Consider the following 23,829-nt stretch of genomic DNA (forward strand, 5'->3'; position numbering starts at 1 on the left):
AATGGATATAGATTACATTGGGCAACGTGCATCGCCTCAATTGGAAGGTCAGTTTTTGGCCCTGGATGGAAGTGAGGGAAATGTAAGAAATTCAAGTTTTGCAGTTACAGTGGGAACCATTCAAGAGGATATTGGAAGGAAGATCAAGCAATGAACTCGGTTCTGCCCTTCCTATTTGAAACAACGAAGCCACGATGACAAAAGGTGATCCTGGGAATACCTCCTGTCTGTGGGACTGTGCTCTTTCCCCTCCACCCCACCATTTTATTCAGGTGCCAGCTCACATTTTGCTCCTTACTCAATAAAAGGCTCAAGCCTGAAATGTTGGTTATGTCTCTTTATCTTTGCTATATAAAATACACTGTTTGACCTGCTGCATTACTCCAGAATTATGTTTTTAACAAATCTATATATATTCCCTGGTCATCTCCACCGGGGAATGCATGATTCTTTCTGCTCGCTGCTCTCTCCTCTGTTCGCCCTTAGCATTGTCTTGTCACCTTTGGTGGACTGGTAAAGGAATTCAGATTCGGATTCATTGCCACAGCACATATATCACATCCAACCCTGAGATTTCTTTTTTTCCCTCTGCGGGCGTGCCAGAGTTACCACTGATTTGTAGTGCAGAAAAGAAACTGTACACAGTGTCAACAAGAGAACTGTGTACAGATAGGAACCCTGAACCATCCTGTACCCTACAGCATGTTGCCAGCTCTCCTGACAGTCAGAGCACGACCAGTCCCTTCCCCTTCCAGTGCCATTCACTCCCTATCGTGCAGCTCGGAATAGACACGCGAGTGGGTAGGGAGCACCGTTTAAGGAGCCCAAGCTGAAATCCTCCGGCCCGATGTCAACAGCAGCTGCAGTTGCGGGCCTCCGGCCGCTCGGGGGCGCTGCGGAGGCGGCCTCGGTTGCCAGGCGGCGCTGCCGAGCTCGGCCGGCCGCGGAAAGGCTCCCAATCTCTTCCCTGGGCACAGCGGTTGGCTGGTAACCTGCAGATGAGAAACCGTAAGAAAATAATTTCACATTTAAACCCGGTCTCGCTCATCAGCCCAGTGCCCGAAACCTCGAAAGGGAACCCCGCGTCCCGTAGACGTTCGGACTGGCCCCGGGGGAGGGGGAGGAGGGTTGGGGGCCGAAGCCTCTCCTGAGTGTCGGATCTCCGACAGCCCGGTGGCTTTGGCCGCTCGGTGCAAATACTGCCCCGCTTCCGGTCTACACCATTTCGAGGGCCAGCAGTCCGACCCTGGAGCACGGCCTGCCAAACCCAGATCTACTTCCGGCAGCCAGTGCCTTGGCCTCCGGGAAATAACGAAACCAAAGAGCGCCCGCCCGCCCCGCTCTCAGTGTCAATCAAACCAAAGGTCGCTCGACCGCCCTGCTCTCAGCATCAGCTCAACCAAAAGTCGCCCGCCCGCTTCCCGCTTGGTGTCGGCCAAACCAAGTCTCCTCTCTTGGCGTCATTCAGACCAGAGGATTCCCGCCCGCCCCGTTTCCGACAATAATAAAAAGTGGCTTGCTCTTTTCGGACCCCCACCCACTTTACATTATTTATTGAATATTTCCTATCTTACAATCTCCTTTTATGAGGGTCATTGGAATTTTGGTTCCATTCCACAATTCCCCCGTTAATAGATTTTGCAGAACAGACATAAGGATGAAAGTAGGCACATTTCACTCTCTTGATCCTGGAAATACAGGCGATGCATAACTGGACAAAATCAAATCAATCGAGAGGTGAAACAAGAAAGTTTGCAGTCGCTCTGATTGTAGTTTAACAGGCAAAAGTGCTGGAGAGCCCCAGTAGGTCATGCAGCGTCCAATGGGTTGCCAAGTCAAAGGGGTAGCCATCCATACCAGCATGGGCCCAAGCTCGCCTGCCTTTTTGTTGGCTATGCTACAAGACCACACAGATTAGGATCCACATCTCTTCCTCCACCACATTAACAACTACATTGGTGCTGTCTCAATCTCTTTCCTGTACTTATGATTGCTGGTAAGGCCAAAGTCTTGCCTCTTTCCCAAGGCTGGACTAGTTCATTGAAATTATCACTCTATGAATTAGCCAGGATACGTGTAATAGTGTTTCCACTCTTAAAGTAGTCTTGAACGAGAAGAGGGAGGGGTAGTTTCCATTATATATCTTGTTTTAAAAAAAAGCATATTTTCTGTCATTAAAACTGGTCACAAATATTTCTGCTGAGAACACAGTTTTAGTTTCAAAGCCTGAAATCTTAATTTTTGGATGCAACTAAAGTTAGTTAATTTTAATATCTCTATTATTAAACCACAAATAAATAAATTAGTTCTGATTAAGTTGCTGATTATAATTGTGTTCGTTTATTTAAGCAGGTAAAATTATGACATTTGGATAACAAGGGTTAGGGGTTAGGGTTAGGGTTAGGATATGGATCAAATGCAAACAAATGGGACTAGCCCAGAATGGTTGGCATGGATGAGTTGGCTGAAGGGCCTGTTCCATGTTGTATGACTCTCTGATTCCATAATTAAATGCTTAGATTAAAGTGCAGCTTTAAATATTGATTAAATTGAAACTCAAATTTGTAGGATTAAATGACATTCACAGCTAGGAATTCCAGCATAAAGCATGTAGATATATCTTTGAAAATAGGGTGTTGATCTCGTGAAACTGCAGCACAAGATGAATTGCATGGCAAACAGAAAAACTTAGCTGTTAAACAATCCAGCAACCAATTGATCTGCAGGCAATGAGAGAGGTAGGTCCTTCAAACAACTCGAAATTCAATGATGGAGAACCCAGTGGTAGACTACAAAACAAATATAATGTGTTTCAACTAAGTTCAGTAGAAGAGCTGAGTAATTTATCCTTCTTGGCCTTTATTGTTATAAACCCATTTGCTTGATTTTGTGTAACATCAGAAATAAGTAATGCACTGCACATTTCCAACATAAAGCAAGAACAGTTCTATGTGACGTGCAACAACATTGATAAGGCCCCAAATCAACTCTTGAAGTGTCACCAAAGACCAAAGTGATTATCAACATAAAAATAATCTGACAAATGATGGAAATCTAAAATAGACGCAGAATATTTTGAAGGACAGACAGCATCTGTGGACAGATAAACAGCAGTCAATGCTTCTGGATTACATGAGAACTGGGGAAAAATTAGAAATTAAACTTAGTTTTCAATGGCAGAAATAGTAATAACTACTGTAACATATTGGTGAATATTTTTCACTCAGATTCCCAATCTTCCACAAGGCATACTTAATGTGTGACAGAATTCTCTCTGGATTAATATAACTGGAAAAACACACAAGAAGATCAGGACAATGCTGTCTCCTTGTTTGACACTTCATAAATTTAGCCACCTGCATAGTTGCATTGTGCTCCACCTGAAGGTTACTTGCAGCAATTTACCAAGACAGTTTGGCACCATCTTAAAAAAGTGTTCTTCATGTTCAATGGCAAGAGAAACTTGTGTCATCTCTTCCATGTTCTCCTTCAAGTTACACACCATCACAACTTTGCCTCAACATTTCTTCAACTTTAAGACCAGTCATGAAACTCACCCCCAAACACTATTGTTGGAGCAGCAAAAAGAGAATAAACTAATAAATATCAGTCTTGGCAGCAATGATCACATTCCCAAGAATGAACTCAAATAAAGCTTACTCATGATTATTGTCTATTCAGGTGTATTGGTGATGAACCACCACATAGTCTAGGAACTCAAACCAGTTTATTGAAATTAATCTGTCTGAGGATCAATGTAATTGATGTTAATTCTATGTTAATTAACCATTTTACGGTTACAATGAACATTATATGCAAAATGTTCCAGGTCACTTTATAATACAAGAATGAGAGGAAATAGAAGTACCAAAATGTAAGAAGAGTTCAGTGCAACACAAGACTCAGAGAAAGGAAGATGTAAGGAGTTATATAAAGGATAAGAATAAAAATAACATGGTGGAAAATTTTTGAAAGAGACTTCCAGACAGCATGATGTCTGTAAAGTTTTGTGGATAGATAAACAGATCAGTGGCCTTCAAGGTCAGCACTTGAAACATCAGATGATGTAGTTGGGATGGAATATCTAGAAGACATTGCAGATCAAACCATTGAAAGGACTGAAGACAGGGACAAGGATTTTGAATTTGAATTTAATACATTGGAAAAATATCAAAGAGAATGATGTATGAGACTTGCATGTATTCTAGGAGGTAACCACATACTCTTAAATAGAATGTATGACATCATAACAACCCAAGAAAAGTGGTAACGATGAATCTGGAAATTAATATTTTAGAAATGGAAGAGCGACTATTAGATAGAGAAGGAATCAAGTGGCCTTGGTGATAGAGATAATACAGGAATTGAAACACAGCTTAGGGATACAGTAAGATATCTGAATGATGCACAGTTTTTTAAAAATCGGAATAAAACAGAAAAGGAAAACCGCTTAGATGAAGGTGGTATGATTTGTGGTAATTTTGATAACTTATGTAAGTTCACCAGGAAGATGTGACATATAATCTCTATTTAATGTCAGGAAGAGATTCAACAACATTTTCTTTCCTTCTCTTATCATACACTAGAATGAACCTCCCATCAATATGATTCTGTGCAGTGTTTAACATTACATTGTGCATTTTTCTCTTTGTGACAATATACCCTGCACATTTGTTTTATTGTAACACTATGTTTTTAATCTCACACTACAAGCCGCATTACGTGGAAGTTGACATGCCTGGCTCATATGTAAAACACAGCTTTTCACTCTGTCTCGCTACACATAACAATAAACAATTCAACCCTGTTCAATACAATGCGATCAATTCAAGGCGGTGTTCAGAATTACATAGGACATTGATAGACTACATGATTGTCGTACATGTTGTTCAGTAACTAGAAGACTCAGAAGAAAAATAATTCTCAAAATAATTAGATGAGAGTTATTTTTATATACCCTGTACTGAGATTTTGAATGCTCCGCCAGTAATAGTGATGAACTAAGAGTTAGAATTAAAATTAGTCGTTGAAAAGGAAAAACTTGTAGGTCAACAGGGAAGTGAGTCTAGTTGGATTGCTCTCTCTGGCACAAGCATAATGGGCAGAATGGTCACATTCCTAATTCTTCATGTAGTTTCAACCTTTAAAATAGAGCTTTTACAATAGTAGGATTTATATAAAGAAAGTAAAATAACTAATAAAGTGGGGAAATTTTGAGAGGCAGTTCCAGAGAGCAGGGTCAAAGGTGGTTGACAGTAAATTGTCAACTAACTTCTGATACTTGTGGTAACTAAACTTACCACAAGTATTATTCTATTATTTTCTATTTTAAAAGACAAAGTATTGACGAATATCTAGATTTTTCAAATGACATTTAACTGCTATTTTGACAATAGCAGATATTTATAATCCCTTTGGATACTTGCACTAACCTTTCTGCTATTTTCTCGTGTCTATTTTTATTATCTTTGTTCCTGGACTGCATTTAGTACTTTCCATTATCTTATTTAAACTGAACTTAAAATTTCATAGCATTTAAGAGGCCATTTTAACTCATAACAATTTTGCTGACAATCTTTATGACAGGTTAAATTCCCTACCATACTTTTAAATTGTTACTTTGAAAAAAAATCTGTCATTTTAAAAGTTTTAATAGATTCTGCATTCATCATTAGTCTGTGCTTTTAGAAATCCCTGACTAAAAATAATGATGATAAATTTATATCCTTTAAGTAGACTCTATTTATATCATAAATCTTCATAATTTTGAAAAAAACTTAATCAGTCTTCCAGCCCATTGATGTATAAAAGAAGAATTACACTTTATTTTGTATCTTCTGAAACTTACCTCAATTTTTTATTGATTGTTTCAACTTCCCTAATGTTCACTCTAAAGCAGGGAGTCCTAATTAGATGTGATATTCAAATTGTTATTTGTTGAGATTCAGCATTATATAAGATTTAGGAGGAGTTAGCCATGTGGTCAAGGCGAAAAGATCATGAAAATCCTCCAATTTTCTTGCCCAATTCCATAATCTTTGATTCTACTGTTGTTCAAAAATCTATCCCTGCTTTCAATATATTTAATGACTCTACAAAAAGTGGTCTTTTGGGCACAGGATTTGAAAGAATCAGAATCTGCTGCTTAGCTTTGTTGTAAATAGTTAAAACTTCATGCTGTAACTAAGCCATGTAGTTCTACACCCTCTCACAAGAAAAAAAGTTATATTCACAACATCCTGCCAGCCCCTGAGAATCTGACAGTTTTAATACAAGATCTCTCATTCCTCTAGTGTCTAAAGAGTTAAAGATCCATTATACATAGCCTTTCCACCAAAGACAACCCCTTCATCCCTTGAATCAATCTACTGAACCTTTATATCCTCCAAGACAAGAATATTGTTCCTTAAATAAGCAAAGCAGAACTGTACACAGTACTTTGGATGTTCTTTCACTCAAGCTCTTTTCATCACTTGCCCCTTGCAATAGAGACCAACATGCTTTTTTTAATTACTTGATTTACGTGTGTACTAACCTGGTTTCTTGCAAAGGAAGACCCAAATTGTGTGAACATCAACATTACATAATCTTTGCAACATTTTAATAAATATAATCTTGCCTTTGTAGTTGATTTACTAAATTATTAAAGATAATATTCCATCTATTTGTCTCTTACTTTACCTATTTTTAAACAATTTAACTGAATCTCAAAGCTTTTGTGTCTATCCACCTCTTTGTTGAATAACCCATTATTCTTCCAAAAACTTTTTCTGTATTCTGAAATCATTGTCCTGGTCATAATGTGTTTGCTAAATCTGTTACGCAAATTTGATATAATCTTTTTATACCAATGCCCAACTCTAAAACCTAAAGGATACTAGTTTATATCTTCATGTCAAAATGTACATTTATCATTGTTCTGCTTTCCACCCTTTAATTAACATTCTATTAATAGTGTCATATTTTGTTTTAATCCTATTGCTTAATTTTACCCCCTAAGAACTTAATGATGTCTTATAAAGCACTTTTCAAACATTACATGGAGGAAACCATAATTTTATTATTGATTCATTTAACTTAGTATGTCAGATCATTCATGCTGTGTATTCTTCCCTGCTAGCTTGTCAAAGTTCTGTTTCTTGCTTTTAAAATGATTTTCCTTTTCATTACTAATAACTTCCTGGGAGATTAATAATATTTTATGGTCCAAAATAACTAAAACATTCTGAAAAACACTAGATCCATTTACTTGCCAGATATCTCAACTTGCTCATATTAACTGTATTTACCATGCTCTGATCTTTGAATCTCCATTTCTATTTTACCCTTTTTATTACAAAGATCTGAGTGAACTTTGTATAATGGTAAAAATCTTAATGCAAAAAATGCATTTGGTTTTCACTGTAGGGAATTCCACAGTTACTTGGTGCAAAAGTTTGAAATGGAAATTGAGTGGATGGATGGATCTAACAACAATCCTCAAAATAAAATTGAATCTCTAGATGCTCTCAGGCCCTGGTCTGAAAAGTCAATATATGTAAAGTTGCACACAATTTTCAAAAGCCCAGTTCCTGAAACTAAAGAAAAATAACTTAATCTCCAGCCCTACTCTGATCTGGTTTGAATATTAAAAGAGAGCTAGCTTTTACATTTGGTTATGCTTTCCTTCAATGTAATTCTTACTTATAATTGCTTTGCTCTGGTTTGTTGTTAGGTCTACAACTGTCACTTTTTCTGATTACATTTTCAAATTACTAAATTTTTCATGGCCTAGAGAATACCATTAAACATATATTTAAAAATTGTACTTCTCTGGCTCTTTCTCGAACCCAATCTACCCGCTGAACCTCAGTAAATTTGGAACATTTACTGACACAAAGCCAACTCTGCTTCAAGGCTGCCTGCTGCTGCTGTCCACTGACTAACATCAGCGAGAAAACTTTTAGTTTGACTTTTAGTCAGCAAAAACCAATCCACTTTCGTATGAGATATGGCAAAAGTTTCCCGGTTCTTGATTTTGTTGCTCCCAGATCCTAATATCTCTTTCAATAAACAGTTATTTTTTCAGAATGGATGCATCAGTGTCTTCTGATCAAGAGATTTTGTCTGGTCTGGAAGAACACGTGGAAGTCGAAGTATCTGTTTTCCAAATAGAAAGGGAGGAACCTGAAGATGCAATCATACGAATAAGACTGGGTAATCGTTTACGGCAACGAAGGCGACGTCAGCGTCTTCGTGCTGCTAGAAGCGAAGCAGAGAGAATGGAACCATTACAAAATGAATGTGCAGTACAAGTCACTGGACATGAAAATGAGCAAACTGAAACTGATTCAGAGAATTTGCAGTTGAACCAAGAAGGACAGCTTGAAAGCCTTGCCATTGGTAATAATGCTGAGTCTTCCACTGTGGAGGATACTGCTGATCAACTGGAAGAAAATAGAGAGACTATCGATTTACAAGATTTTGAACGAATTCTGAGACGTCGAGAGAGTATACGGTTGAGCCAGCGAAGGCGGCGAGAACGTCTGCGTAACTTGAGCCGTAGCCTTGAATCTTCCGATCCGCTTGCAAGATGTCGAGTGAGTGTAAAGTTATGTGAACATTGGTACAGAAATCTTAAATCTGTAAATACTCTTTATTATCTGCATGCATTGCTATTTTAGAGAGAGAGTGTGTGTGTGTGTGTGTGTGTGTGTGTGTGTGTGTGTGTGTGTGTGTGTGTGTGAGTGAGACGAATACATATAAAAAAAAAACACTGCCGGCACATCTCGGGTGACTTTGGCTTTGGGTGATGGTTGGAAGGAATGCACAATGGACAGCTCAATGGACATGCATTGTACCCTGTTACTCAATCACATTTATTCTTTTCCATAAAGGTGATCAAAATTTTGTTTCATATTTTGTCACGATAATTTTCCCTTTTGATTTTTATTATTGGCCTGATCTATGAATGTCATACAAACAAAAAAATCTGAACTTCATCTGCCACTGGATTTCCAGTTCTTTCAGGAGTGTTCTAAATTATTTTCCCAATTTACATTATCTAAAATATTGATTAAAACAAAATATTAAGATTTACATACTGAACAACAATGATTAAAGGATCCCATGTTCAAATATTGACTGCAAATTTCTCCCCATGGATACTGCCTGGACCGCAGAGTCTCTCCAGGTTCTCTTTGAATAATGATGGGTTTCGTTTTAATCTTCTTCCAACATCTTCATTTAAACTTTTATATGGAGTTCACAGCACCTTCCAAATGGCTGGACCTTTCCTCAACTTTAAGCTGAATTTGGATTGTGTCTAAACAAATCGGGCCAGGTGATGCAAACCTAGATGCTCATCCTGGAATTGTCAACCACAGTTTGCCCTCTTCTACACTTAACTGGCCCAAAGATAACTGGCATTTTGCTTGCTAAAATGTGGTCTGGATAACAATGAAGAGATACCAGCCCCAAGAAACCTTGAATGATGATGACAAACCAGTATGTCAGAGCTCAGAGCCCTTCTAGCCCACAAACCCACGCCACCCAAATACACACATGTAAACAATGTAACCTGTATGTCTTTGGAATGTGAGAGGAAACTGGAGCACCCAGAGGAAACCCATGCAGTCATGGGAAGAACATACAAACTTCCATACAGTGGCATATTCAAAACAGGGTCACTGTCACTGTAAAAGCATTTTACTAACTACAACACTAACCATGCTGTACCTTGGAGTTCATTTGAATAGTTCTTGAGTATCTGTGATTTTTAAAGAAATTTTAAAAAGTAATAAAATTTAAAAATGTAAAAATATTTAAGAAACATATACATACCAACATTCAAGTAACCCAAATTATATCTTTAAATCCTAAATCTTTGACCTACAAACTGTTTTGGAAGTAAAGGCCTTTCATATCAGAGATGCATTATACTTGGGAATTCCAGCAAGATTAGGTTTAATTGTTGGATTCTCAGATTGAGTCTAGCAGCAGAATGGGTTTCCAAATGAAAAAAGTGAAAAGAATGAATCTTAAATACTAAAATAGTAGTTCCATAATTTTCTAAAATAATATGTTGATGTGTGTCTGTAAGAATAGAAAAAAAGTGTTGGCTCTGATTTCACTTTGTATTGTTTTTGGTTCTTTGAAAGAAGATAAAGAAAGACAGATTAAAGCTGGAGCAGTCAGACTGAGAGGAAAAAAAGAATCCATGAAAATTCTTAAAGTAATGGTATTTCAGTGTAAAACTAGATAAGTAACGAACTTGTTTCCTGACAATTGGAAAAGATCATGTTAGTGTTTTGTAATAGTTTGATAGATGTTTTCATTTCTATTACTGGTGAGGGAAAAGAGGAAAAAAGGAACTTGTTTGTTCCTCAAACAAGGGAAAAAATAGAAAAGCTGCAGCTGCTGGACTTTTCAGCAGGCAATGTCTGAAGGACTCAGCAATCGATAGAAATGGTCAGTCAATGTCTTGGGTCTGACCCTTTATCAAGACAACAGGGAAGGGTCAGACCCAAGACATTGACTGACCATTTCTAACATTTGTACTGTATATAAAGGGGGAAAGAAGCTGGAGGAGGGTCCAGAGGTGGAGGTGTGAGTGATGAAGAGGCAGATAAAGGGGAGAGACTACTCAGGGAGGAAAGAAATGTTAGAAATATTGGGGAAAAATTAAGTACAGAGAAGATAAAGAGATGAAATAGTGGAATCATCTGGTAAATAAAAAGTAATTATTGAATTTTTTTTTAATTGCTGTGGAGAAATCCATGCTGCAAGCCTACAAAGGCAAGACCCCTCACTCTTCCTCCACTTTGCTGCCATATGTACCTGTGATGAGCTCATTAACTTAATTCACTTTGCTACCGTCTTCCGCCCGACCTCAAATTCTCTTGGTCCATCTTCGGCAACACTCTCACTTTTCTTGATCACTCTGTCTCCATCTTGAGAGACATACTTTCCACTGACATATTTTACAAACCCACTAACTCCTACAATGACCTCAACTACACTTCTTCACACTCAACCTCCTGCAAGGATTCTTTTCCTTTCTCCCAATTTCTCCATTGTATGTGTTTCCAAGATGAGACCTGCCAGTCCAGAGCATCCGAAATGTCCTCCTTCTTCCAAAAACGTGCTTCCCCTTACCTGCGTCTCCTCCATTTGTCGCTCATCTGCCCTGGCCCCCTCTGCCCCCAGACATAAACACAGATTCCCCCTTGTCCTCACGTATCACCCTACCAGACACAGCATCAAACACATTAACCTCCATAATTTCCGCCACCTACAACGATCCACCAGACACATCTTCCCCTCTATTCCCCTCTCTGCCTTCCATAAGGACCACTCCTTTCATGACTTCCACTTCCACTCATTCTTCCCAATTATTACCCCTTTGGCACATTCTCCTGCAACCACAGAAAGTACTACACTTGCATGCACACCTTCTCCCTCACCACTATTTGGAGTCCAAAACAATGCTTTCAGTTGAAATAGCACCTCACTTGTGTATCCATGGGAGTCATCTACTACATCTGGTGCTCCTGTTGTGGCTTCTCTACATTGGAGAGACTGGACCGAAATTGCTTTGCTGAGCAGTTTTGCTCTGTCCGCATCAGTGATAGGGACCTCCCAACAGCCAGCCATTTCACTTCTGCACTCCACTCCCATCTTGACATGTTTGTCCATGGCTTCATACTGTCCAACCAAGACCACCCATAAATTGGAGGAGCAACACTTAATTTTCCGTCTGGGCACTCTCCAACCAGATGGCATTAAGATCAGCTTCTCCAGTTTCTGCTAGCCTATTCTCTGTCTCCCTCACTTTTCATTCCCTTAGTCTTCTTTCCTCCAGCTCTCCAATTCCTTCCCTCTCCGTTCACAGAACCATACATGCCTCCTTCCCCTGCTTGCTGGTGTGCCCTCCCTCCCTTATCCACCTTTTGCCTCCTGCCTTTGGGGTTGTGCTCCTCCCCTTGTCCCTCCCCTTCTACAATTTTGTTTCGGCGCCTGCTTACATTGTCATATACCTTGACGAAGGGCTCAATCCTGAAAAGTTGGTTATATATCTTTATCTTTGCTCTATAAAGTACACAGCTTGACCTGCTGAGGTTCTCTAATTTTGTGTTTTTACTTCAGCCACAGTGTCTGCAGACTTTCATGTCTTAGTATTGAATTTGACAACTTAACTAAGCCTGTCCTGGTCCAATCACATCCTAACCTCTGACCACATTTATCTAAATATTGCACATGACTTTAACACTGGTCTCCAATTCCAGGGGAGATTATGAAATAATTAATTAAAAATTTTGCCAATTGTTTTTGTTCTCAATATTTTCCATTGAAAAATACTTCTGAAATGACACCCTACAGATACCACTACAAATGTGTCAGTGTAATAGAATGAGAAAATTACTTGGTTGGTACATTTTGAACTTTGGAATTTGCCATGAAAAATAGTCAAAATATGTGATTTTAAATTTGTATGATTTGATCCGATTAGTTCCTGAGCTCAAATTTTTTTCTACTGACTAGGGTTGACTATCTTGAAAAGAATGAGAGATCTCCATATGTTAAAATCCGCATTCATTTCACTCCAATTTAGCCCATGCTAACTTTATATTGCCTGTTCACTTCCGGAATAGTAGTGTCCAGTTGGCGCTGACCATGTTCAAGGTTATTGTCACATGTATCAATAATACAGTGATAGAGGTTGTTTTGCTAACAGATTAATAGATGTCATATATAGTACCACAAGCAAGACACAACATAAGAGTGCAAAGTTACAGCAAAAGATTAATTTGATACTGAACTTGACCTATCAGTTTGGAGTCAATTTAGTGAAAGCTAAAATTCTGTGGAAGTTACTCTGCATTCATTGAAGAAGGAGAGGCATATTATGGCTGGAGTAGATTCTGGCTGCCATTCAACAAAATGACCTTGGCATCAATGAATGCCACATGACAGAAGAAAGCCCAAGATCTTCAATTGCAGCAGAAGATGTCAGTATGGAATGAGGAGGTCTTCCAGGTACGATCTGAGAAAGAATTAAAAGATCTGGAAGATAACACTTGACATTAATTCTTGGACAAGCCTCAAGGACCAAGATGCATTACCACAAGAAGTTCAATTACATCTCACTTGTCAAGGTCTGTGATTTTCAAATGTAATATCTTTACCACTTGGTCATAGACAATAATTATTTGCCAAGAGATTTGTTCAATTAAGATTCATTCATAATATTTATTTGCTGTACTAATACCTTGCATTGCTGTTGCATGTTTCACCCTGGTACCTCACGGCCAACACACACTGTCAATTATCATCTCTAATACCCACATTAGTTCAACAAATAAATAGCACAACACTGAATTATCTGCTTCTCCCTCTCTCTTGCAGGACAAGATGGTGCATAATGAGATGCAAAAGAAACTAACAGAAGCAGGCAAGTATGCCTGTATATTGTGGTCACCATGAAGGAAACAGCACTGGTCATTATTAGGATGTCGATTACAAAGGCCATGACTCAAAGATGATGGTTATTTTCATTCTTAATTCTTCTTGCATTAAACCCAGAAAATTAATTTATGCAAAATTCTTTTGTGATTTACAAAGGTAATATAAGAAAACTTTCCCTCTCCTTGCAGGTCCTTACTATTGTCACTTTTTCATTTCAGATACACAAGAACTGGAATCAGGCCAAATAGGAGGATGTACTGCCTCTGAGCCTCCAGCTTGGATAATGACAAACCACATAATTTTGAGCATAGTGTAGAGGCAGAATCAGCACACACTGATACATCAAGAACTTGTATGCTGCTGCCAGGCAATAGGAAGGATATGCAAAATAATAAAGACTTCCATTCAAATGTTGACAAGCATGAAGGTGAACAGACCAAAGCTTTGTACAAAGCTTAAAACCCATCCTTTCCATCATGAAATGACTGGCCAACTCTGGTCACACATCTGTGTCCTAAACTATGGTGCTACGTAGGAAGGCCATTTTTGTAGCATGAACAACCTTTGCCAAGTTGAGTGAAAGTTTAGACTGTTTACCAGGTCAGTTTTCATCCATGCACAGTCTGACTACTGTCAATCTGGCTGAAAATTATTGTGCAAGGGATAACCTTGTGGTCCAGCAATTAATCAGATTACAAGGATTTCCAAGATGCTGCTCTGGGTAGAGGTGGAGGCTCCATGTAGCACGTTTCTCTCATCCTCTCTCTCTGCCAGTATCCTTGCTGTTCATCAACCAGCCAACCTTGACAACTGCTACATGCGGCGTATCTGCATTTTGGGCTTTCTTGATCAGGAGCTATTTCATGCTATTTTCCAATGTCATCTACAATTCTTGCAGTAAAAGGCATCTATCATTTACCTGCCATGCTAGCTACTGGAGTGATGCTGGATTAGAGCATTAGGACATGCAAAAGCATTCCTAAGATGTTCCTTATTTTGTTTTGCCTTTTACTTTCGTGATCAAGAATACAAGGATTGTGGGTTGTGACCATGCTAATGAACTGAGCAGAAGTGTTTTGAAAGAGCTCTACACAGAAAATGTATTAAAAAGATGGTTTAAAACCTCAAAAATCTGAATTTTATTGTCAAAAATGGATAAAACTAGTGCTAAACAACCAAGGCAACCAAAAACAAAAACTGAAGAAGTAACAGCTCAGCCAGGAACATCGAGTGGAAACCTGATGAGGAGTAACTCAGGAGAGGCCTTGGGACTGGCTGAAGCCAGCAGAGCTGGGGAGTCAGCCCAAGATATAGCCTCCATCCTGAACATGATAGAAACTTTGTGCAGTAGTTTTACGTGTGGAATCAGCAATTAGAGACATATCAGAGAAGGTAATGGAGATTAAAGAAGTTGTGGAAGACTTAAATGAACGAATGACTCAGAGGCTGAGCTGGACAGGCTGAAGGCACTGGAAGAAAAAGCAAAAATATGGCATACAGAAAAGAAAGGAGTGATGGACAAGATTGACCATATGGAAAATTTCAGCTGACGTAAAAATGTAAGAATAATTGGACTGAGAGAAGGAATAGAGGGAAAAGACGCGGTGAGCTTCTTTGAAACATGAATCCCATAAATGCTGGGACAAGATAAGTTAAATGCAAAGCTGCAAATTGAAAGGGTTCATTGGACCCTCGGACCCAGAAGATCTGGCAAACAGTGATCACGACCAGTCCCGGTAAGACTTTTAATTTACCATGAGAGAGATGCGATCTTGGAAGCAGCATATGAATATTCAAAAAATAATAATGGCCCTTTAGTGATGGACAATGCAAAAGTAATGTTTTTCCAAGACTTCAGCCCTTGGTCAAACAAAGAAAGGAATTTGATGAGGTAAAGAGACAACTACAAACTAAAAACTTTAAATATTCAATGATTTATCCAGCAACGCTGAAGGTGGATGTCTCAGAAGGTAATCGATGAATTTTCAAGAATAAAGAAGTGGAAGAATTTTTAAGAAAGTCATGAAAAGATTAAAGTCACCAGCTGAAAACACTGAAAAGATCATTTCAAAATGGGACTAACTGAAAGATGTATCTTTTTATTTATACTAATACTACTGAGCTGTCTTGTTTTCACTGTCTAAAGAAAAAAAAATTGGTTTATTTGGAAAGTTTTGAAAAGATAGAAAGGTGGTAAGGAAAGCAGAAAGGTGGGAATTCCAACTTGGGGAGGAAGATGGTGCTGGGAAAGGAGCAATTATAAAAGATGGCGCCAAATGGGCTTTTTTGCGGCCTTCCGGGTACTATTGTCAAAGTCACCGTCAGAGCTAGGGATGTGTGTGTATTTCTTAAAGGGGAAATGTATGTGTTGGAAATGTATTTTAATAGGGAAATGTTATGACAGTATTTAGAGAATTTGGAACATATTATTGTTATACAATATTTGTGTGAAAAACAGCATGGATAAAACACTAAAGTTTATTAGTCAATATTAACGGGATAAATGAAATGGTGAAGAGGAAAATGATCTTGGCATACTTAAAGAAATTAAAAATAGATACAATCTTTTTGCAGGAAACACATCTTACCAAATTGGAACATGATAAATTAAAAAGAGCATAGGTGGGACAAATAATATAATCTTTCTCTGATTCTAAGGCAAGAGGGGTGGCTATTCTAATTAATGAAAATACATCAATGTTAATAGAAGGTACCTCGATTGATCAAGCTGGAAGGTATGTAATGGCATACTAAAATTTTTGGAGAAGCATGGACATTTATGAATATTTATGACCCAAATTATGACAATGAAGGACATCTTTTTTAAAAACAGCAGAAGGAAGACAAAATATATTAGTTAGAGGAAACTTTAATTTCTACTTGGAATCGGAAAGAACAACAATAAGGGCAAAAGCAAGTAAAACCACAATTTCAAATATGAAAGATCTAAATCTTATCAATGTATGGAGGCAATTAAAACTACTCTTTTTAGTCAGGGTGCACGACTCACATACAAGGATTGACCTATTTTTAATGTTGGCCCAGTAAAAACAGATAAAAACAGAATATCTAACGAGGCTTCTATCAGATCATTCTCCATTAATATTAACTATAGCGATAATGGAAAAACAAGAGACGATACAAATGGCATCTCAATACTACATTGCTTAAAAGAACAGATTTCTGCAAATTTATAAAGAAACAGATAGAAATATTTTGTGAAACAAATCTGCCATCTACTCATAATAGTTTTCTGATATGGGATATGCTTAAAGGGGACAAATATTTTATGTGAAGAATCTTAAGAGAGAACCTATGGCAGAAATAAACAGTTTGAAGAGGGATATTAAAGAATTTTTTTTAATTAAAGAACAGGAAGACAAGAAGAATAAAAACCTAAGATATAATACAATACAAACATATAGGACAGAAAAAGCTATATTAAAAACTAAACAACAATACTATAAGTTGGGTGAACGGGCGCGCCAAAGTTTTAGTTGGGCAGATTAAAACAGAGGAGTCATCAAGAAGGACCTCATGTCCTTTGAACAATTAAAACACAAATATGAACCTTCTTCTGTTTTCTCCAGCTTAGATCATTCTTAATAGAAAGATGGGGACCAATGTTAGTTGAAATTAGTGAAACTGAACGAACGGTTTGGATATGGAATACACCCAAATTTATAACAAAAATGTACTATGCACTCCAGAGCAAAAGTGCAAAACCAGGGAAAGATGGGAGTTGGACTTGGGTGTGGTGATTTCAGGAAGAAGCTGTTCGGATTGGTGCAAGGATAGCATGACATCATTTATAAATGCAAGATAGGGACTGGTTCAGTATAATTTTTTACACTAATTATATCTTACCCCACAAAAGTTACACAATCAAAAGCAATAATTGCAGAGATAAGTTTCAGAAGTGGGACTGAGACAGGAACTTTTCTACTTACCAAATGGTTATACATGAAAGTGAGACCACTTTGGCAAGAAATAGCAGTAAAATTAACCAGGAGAACAGGAATGGTATTCATGGGCGACCTGGAGCAAAATCTATTCGGTAATATGGAAATAAGCGAAAAATTGACCAAATATTAAATCTCATAAAAATAGCACTGGCTGTACCAAAAAAATGTATCTTGATCACTTGGAAGTCCGACTCCCCTCTACTCATAGTACAATGGACTGCGGAAATGGACAGTTGTATACCTATGGAAAAAAAATCACATATAACTTAAAGAATAAATATGACACTTTTGTAAAGGTTGAGCAGCCATACCTGGACCACATAGGGGTTTCCCCAACTGTACTCTATAGACTTCAAATATATGTAAGCTCTGACGGTGAACAGATCTGTATGCATGGGGGTGGGGGGAGGAGGGAGGGATTGTTTTATTTTTGATTTTGTTTGTTGTGTTTGTGAGAAAAAATTTAATGTGTTGTATATTTAAAATGTTACAATGTATACTTAAAAAAACCAAATAAAATATTCAAAAAAATTGCAATGATCACTGTCAGATGAAAGCTGTATGAGATGTTAGCAAATAAGGACTGTCTTATTTCCATACTTGAACAAGATTTTTATGGCAGCCCATGTAGGATGGGACTGCACGTCACTACCTTCTAGCTTCTTTTCCTTGCCATGGCCTTGGCAAGGGTTGAATGCTCACAAAAGCATCTAAAATTTTACACCTATCATGCATGTGATGCAAACTTGTCCAGAGCAAACCAAACAGCTTCAGGTGGTTATTGGTTTGCTCTTGTGCATTTTTTATTGCAGCGTGTATACACATTTCCTATTTATTGCAAATACTATTACTGGAGTCATCCAAAAATGCAAATTTTATGCAAGTTCAATTTGCCGTACTTGTTTAATTATCATCGACTTCTATAGAATGTTGACACTGTAGTCGGGAAAATACTTGAAGCTGTCATTAAGGATGAAATAGCGAGACATTTAGAATGATGGGGTTCCATCAGGCAGACTCAACAGGGATTCAGAAAGGGCAGGTCTTGTTTGACAAACTTGAGGATATATGGGTGCAATAGATTTCTAGAAGGCGTTTGATAAGGTGCTGCACAAGAGACTTATCAATAAGAAACAGATGAATGGAGTCAGGGGAAGTATATTGGCATGGATTGAGGATTGGTTAACTGACAAGGCAGAGTTGGGATAAATGGATATTTTTCTGATTGGCAGACAGTGGTAAGTGGGGAGCCACAGGGTCAGTGCTGGGCCCACAGGTGTTCACCATTTACAATGATGATTTGGAAGAGGGGACACAGTGTAGTGTAGCCAAGTTTGCGGATGTGGAAAAGCAAATTGTACAGAGGATGTGGAGAGGCTGAAGAAGGATATAGTTAAGTTAGGTGAGTGTGCAAACGTCTGGTAGATGGAATACAATGTTAGTAAATGAGAGGTCATCCACTTTAGTAGGAAAAATAGAAGAGCAGATTATTATCTAAATGGTGAAAAACTGCACCATGCTATAGTGCAGAAGGACTTGTGCATTAATTGTTGCAGGTACAACAGGTTATTAAGAAGGCAAATGGGATGATGGCCTTCATCACTAGAGGAATTGAATTCAAGAGCAGGGAGGTCATGCTGCAACTGTACAAGGTACTGGTGAGGCCGTATTGGGGTATTGTGTACAGTCTGGTCTCCACACCTGGGGAAAAATAAACTGGCCCTGGAGGAAGTCTAGAAGAGGTTCACCAGGTTGATCCCGGAGATGAGGGGGTTGACCTACGAGGAGAGACTAAATTGTCTGGGAATATACTCACTTTAATTCAGAAGAATGAGAGGAGATCTTATAGAAACATGTAAAATTATGAAAGGGATAGATAAGATAGAGGCAGGAAAATTGTTTTCACTGGTAGGTGAGACCAGAACTATGGGTCACAGCCTCAAATTTCAGGGGAGTAGATTTAAGATGGAGATGAGGAAAAACCAGTTTTTCCCAGAGAGAGGTGAATCTGTGAAATTCTCTATCCAGGGAAGCAGTTGAGGCTACTTCATTAAACATATTTAAGGTTCAGTAGATAGATTTTTACATTTTAAAAAAAATTAAGGGATATGGGGAAAAAGCAGGTAGGTGGAGTTGAGTCAATGATCAGATCAGCCATGATCTCATTGAATGGTGGAGCACGCTCAATAGGCCAGATGGCCTACTCCTATTCCTATTTCTTATGTGACTCCCTTCTGCCAGCAAGCTTTTGAGAAAATAGTATTTCTTCTGGTTCCTATAAAGGATATAGTTGACAAATTACATTCTCAAACTTTTATAGCATCTAGCATGAGGAGAAACAAAGTAGAACAAAGTCTAGATAGATTTTTTTGAATAGAGAGCCTCACTGCAGGTGGCAAATTCCAAGGTACTGCAAATATGGTCAGCTTCAGAATGGATGGAACTTGATGGTTATTGCTGCACTTTTGCGGACTCTGGCAACCCAGTAACCATATTTCTCTGAGCTTGTGTAGCAGATGCAGATTTCAATAGGAACATGCTAATTGATATCATGTATGTTGTTCATTGTTCAGATCTAAATGAGCAAATTGCTTTGTGAATATTTTAGCAAATTGCTTTGTGAACAATGTAGATAGATGTAATTTACTTTTGAGATCTCTCTCTCCTGCTTTATGTGACCTTGGCTATCTACCCAGTCATGCTGTATTTCAGGGATAGTGTCTCCCAATGCATCCTTGCCTGGAAGTGCCTTGTTTGTGTTGAACCTTGAGTACTCACTACACCATTCCCTTTAGACAATTGAAACAATCATGGAAAGTACAGATACATATGGAATTGTCCGAACATCAGAAGAAATCAATCAGTAACTAGATACCTATTGATCCCTTTTAAATGACAACAATGAGATATTGTTCTTAATGCTGAATTTTCATTTGTATGCAGTTTAGAGAGGGTGTGACTGAAGTGCAAAATGTTAAATCAGTATTGTATTCTTCACAGCCTGCCAGGAGGATGTATTAATTGCATACACCTTCATTACTATGACATCCAATTTGATTTGAAGACTTACTTTATCTAAAAGATGGAAAATTTGAAACTTGCATGACTCCCTCAGTGCTGCACTGCTGTGTTAACCTAGAATTTTCTCCTTGGGTTTCTAGAGTATAACTTAAACCCCGAACCTCATAAGTTGCCTTAGTCAGTATATATAAATAGCACCGTTCAAAATATTTTGAAGTGCTATCTGAGCTACAGTTGAAACGTGAGAGGGGAAAATAGCTTCCTGTAATACGTACTGACATAGCTCACTCGCAATTAGCTAATCACCCTCAGCTACTGGGTCCATCTGTACCAACAAATGTGGTTGCAAAATATCCATGTTCCAAACCACCATTAGTAATTCAACCACAAGGCTTGGGTAATGGTGAATATAAAATGAACACTCTATATTAAATGGTTTTTATAAGTATGAGTATAAAACTTCCTGCATCCTTCATTTTCCTCAAATTTTGTGTTGAACCACAAATATTTACTTTCTCACATCCAACTAAATAGCTGTTCAGATCTCTTTCAAAAAAATGAACTCTTCCAAGTGTTCTTCTTTGGCTTGGCTTCGTGGATGAAGATTTATGGAGGGGTAATGAGCTGCAGGCTCATTTGTGGCTGACAAGTCCGATGCGGAACAGGTAGACACGGTTGCAGCGGTTGCAAGGGAAAATTGGTTGGTTGGGGTTGGGTGTTGGGTTTTTCCTCCTTTGTCTTTTGTTAGTGAGGTGGACTCTGTGGTCTTCTTCAAAGGAGGTTGCTGCCCGCCAAACTGTGAGGCGCCAAGATGCACGGTTTGAGGCAATATCAGCCCACTGGCGGTGGTCAATGTGGCAGGCACCAAGAGATTTCTTTAGGCAGTCCTTGTGCCTCTTCTTTGGTGCACCTCTGTCACGGTGGCCAGTGGAGAGCTTGCCATATAACACGATCTTCCAAGTGTAAAAATAACTTAAATGACATATTTTAAAAATAATAGAATGTACATAATTTGAAAACAAAAGCCCTAAATGGGAAATGGGTAAATGAGAAATAGGGCTTGTTTTCATCCCTCACACATCTACTGTGCTCAACATTCATCAGGTCTTAAATAATAGTTGTTGAATTGTACAGCATGGAATCAGGCCACAGGTCTAGTCTGTCTGCTAAATAACATCCTCTAATTTTGTACCACTTGCCTGCATTAGGCCAGTACCCCTCCAATCTTCTTCCTTCCATATAGTTATCCCATGATTTTCTAAAGGAAAGCTAACGTCCCTGCCTCCACCAATTTGTCTTGCAGCTAATTTCATGTGTCTATCGTTCCTTCTAAATCCTACCCCCTCACCTTATGGTTGTGCCCTCTCATCTTGGATTCTCCTACTCTAAGACTGTCGCTATTCACCTTATCTATGCTTTTCATGATTTTATAGACCTAATAATATCACCTTTTAGCTTCCTACGCCTTTAGGAAAACAGACTTCGTTTATCCTGTCTCTTGTGATAGCTCAACTTCCATAATCCTGGCAACAACTTTGTAAACCTCCTCTGTACCCTTTCCACTTTTATAATATCCTTCCGATAGCTAGGCGACGAAGCTGCACACCATATTCCAAGTATGGCCTCATCAATGTCTTGTCTGGCTTGAACATGACATCCCAGCATTTGTATTCAAATACCATGACCGATGAAGGCAGATGTTCCAACACTCTTTTAAACCAGCACTGCACAGATATCCTCCCTGTTTATCTCTCTGTGTTTAACTCTTTTTCAGTGCATTGACTGCATTGGATAACTAAGGTACAATTTCCCTACATTTTCTCATAAATTGCCCAAATTGAAACACTCAAAACTTTAGGTCACCATGATGCAATAAATATATCTCAAATATGTGTTAGTTGCACCTTTATGATCCCAAAATTGGATAAAGACCTGAAAATTGTTAGCTGGTGATTTAATTAAATATATTTTAGTATATTCTGAGGTACTTAAACTTGTAACCTATGCAAATGGATTGCTGTGTAGTGTCTTAACACAAATTGCATTGTACTTTGTGTATTTTTTAATTCATTGTTCAAGATTGGAGCATAACTAGCAATGCCAGCCTTTAGTGCCTGTCCTTAAGTGCCCCAGTGAAGTTGGTGATGAGCCTCTGCCTTGAACTGCCACGTTCCTTCCAGTGAAATTGCTCTCACAATGTTGTTTGGTGGGGAATACCAACATTTAGAGCTCGCGATGATTAAGAATCAGATTCTGTTTCCCAATGAGGATAGTGTGAAATTTGGGGTGTTGGTAATGTTACCATGCACTTGAAGTTTTGTTCTTTTTGCATAGACATGCAAATGTAAATCCTTGCAAGTTAGGCAGATGCCTTTGGTCTAGCTGAGGCAAGTAAGTATATTTTACAATGCATTTTGTAGATTATATACACTGCAGCCACTTTGCACGGGTGGAGGAAAGAATTAACGTTTAGGTTGGTGGAATGGACATTAATAGGTCGGATGCTTTGTCCTGAATAGTGTCAGGATGCTTGAGTGGGTGCTGCGTGGATTTATCAGTGGGCTGTAGCGGCAGCTACTCTGCTCCTGCAATAACACTCGCAACCAGACGGGTTGAGCTCAGTGAGCAGGACTAGTTTATTGCAGGCTGCTGGGCTGCACTTGTACTCCCAGCCCGGACCTGGCTGAGAACCGCGCTGGAGGGCGCTGATGTCACCCAGGTGTCACGTAGTCCCCCAGCGCAGGCTTCTGAGCCCCGTGCCGGGAGGAAGGGAAAACCCCTGACGGCGCCATTTTGGTGTGGCTTACAAGCAGGGCCAGTTTGCCTGCCTAGTGGTGAACAGCCACAGGGCTGTATTTTGTCATATTTTTTTTAATTTTTAAAATTTCTCACACTGTAAGCCATATCAACCAAAATATGTACAAACGTTTCTCATTAAATATACACAGTGTCATTTTCCCCCCTTTTTTATCCCCCCTCCCTCCCTCCCTCCCTCCCTCCCCATAATCCCCTCCAAAACTTATAAATATTCAACATATACAAAACAATAAAACAATGTCTTCCCACAAGGGAAAAACAAACAAGAAATATGTGTCATCTACATAAATCAAATCGTTTTATCTTCTTATCATTGCTGGAGTTCTGAGGCAAACTCTCTCTGTTGTGTTCCATGTACGGTTCCCAAATTTGTTCAAATAATGCAACTTTATTTTTTAAATTATGTTATTTTTTCCAGTGGAATACATTTACTCATTTCCCTGTACCATTGCTGTATTCTCAGATTCTCTTCCATTTTCCAAGTTCACATTATACATTTTTTTGCTACTGCTAAGTAATGAATCTTTTTTGTACTTTATCCAATTTGAGGCCTAATTCTTCTTATGTTATTTAAAAGAAA

General features: G+C 38.5%; 1 protein-coding gene across 2 annotated transcripts in view; it reads left to right on the forward strand.

The window, feature by feature from the left end:
* The first annotated feature begins 870 nt into the window (after positions 1 to 870).
* Positions 871 to 23,829, forward strand: part of LOC138758915 (E3 SUMO-protein ligase PIAS4-like) — a 95,771-nt gene continuing 72,812 nt past the window's right edge. For both annotated transcript variants that reach the window (XM_069928524.1, XM_069928525.1), the window contains exons 1-2: positions 871 to 1,008; positions 8,057 to 8,579. In XM_069928524.1, the coding sequence (XP_069784625.1) occupies positions 8,070 to 8,579 (510 nt within the window). In that variant the 5' untranslated portion in view covers positions 871 to 1,008; positions 8,057 to 8,069. The remainder of the gene's footprint in view (positions 1,009 to 8,056; positions 8,580 to 23,829) is intronic.

Source organism: Narcine bancroftii, chromosome 3 (assembly GCF_036971445.1).
Source record: "Narcine bancroftii isolate sNarBan1 chromosome 3, sNarBan1.hap1, whole genome shotgun sequence".
In the NCBI taxonomy this organism is placed as follows: Eukaryota; Metazoa; Chordata; class Chondrichthyes; order Torpediniformes; family Narcinidae; genus Narcine; species Narcine bancroftii.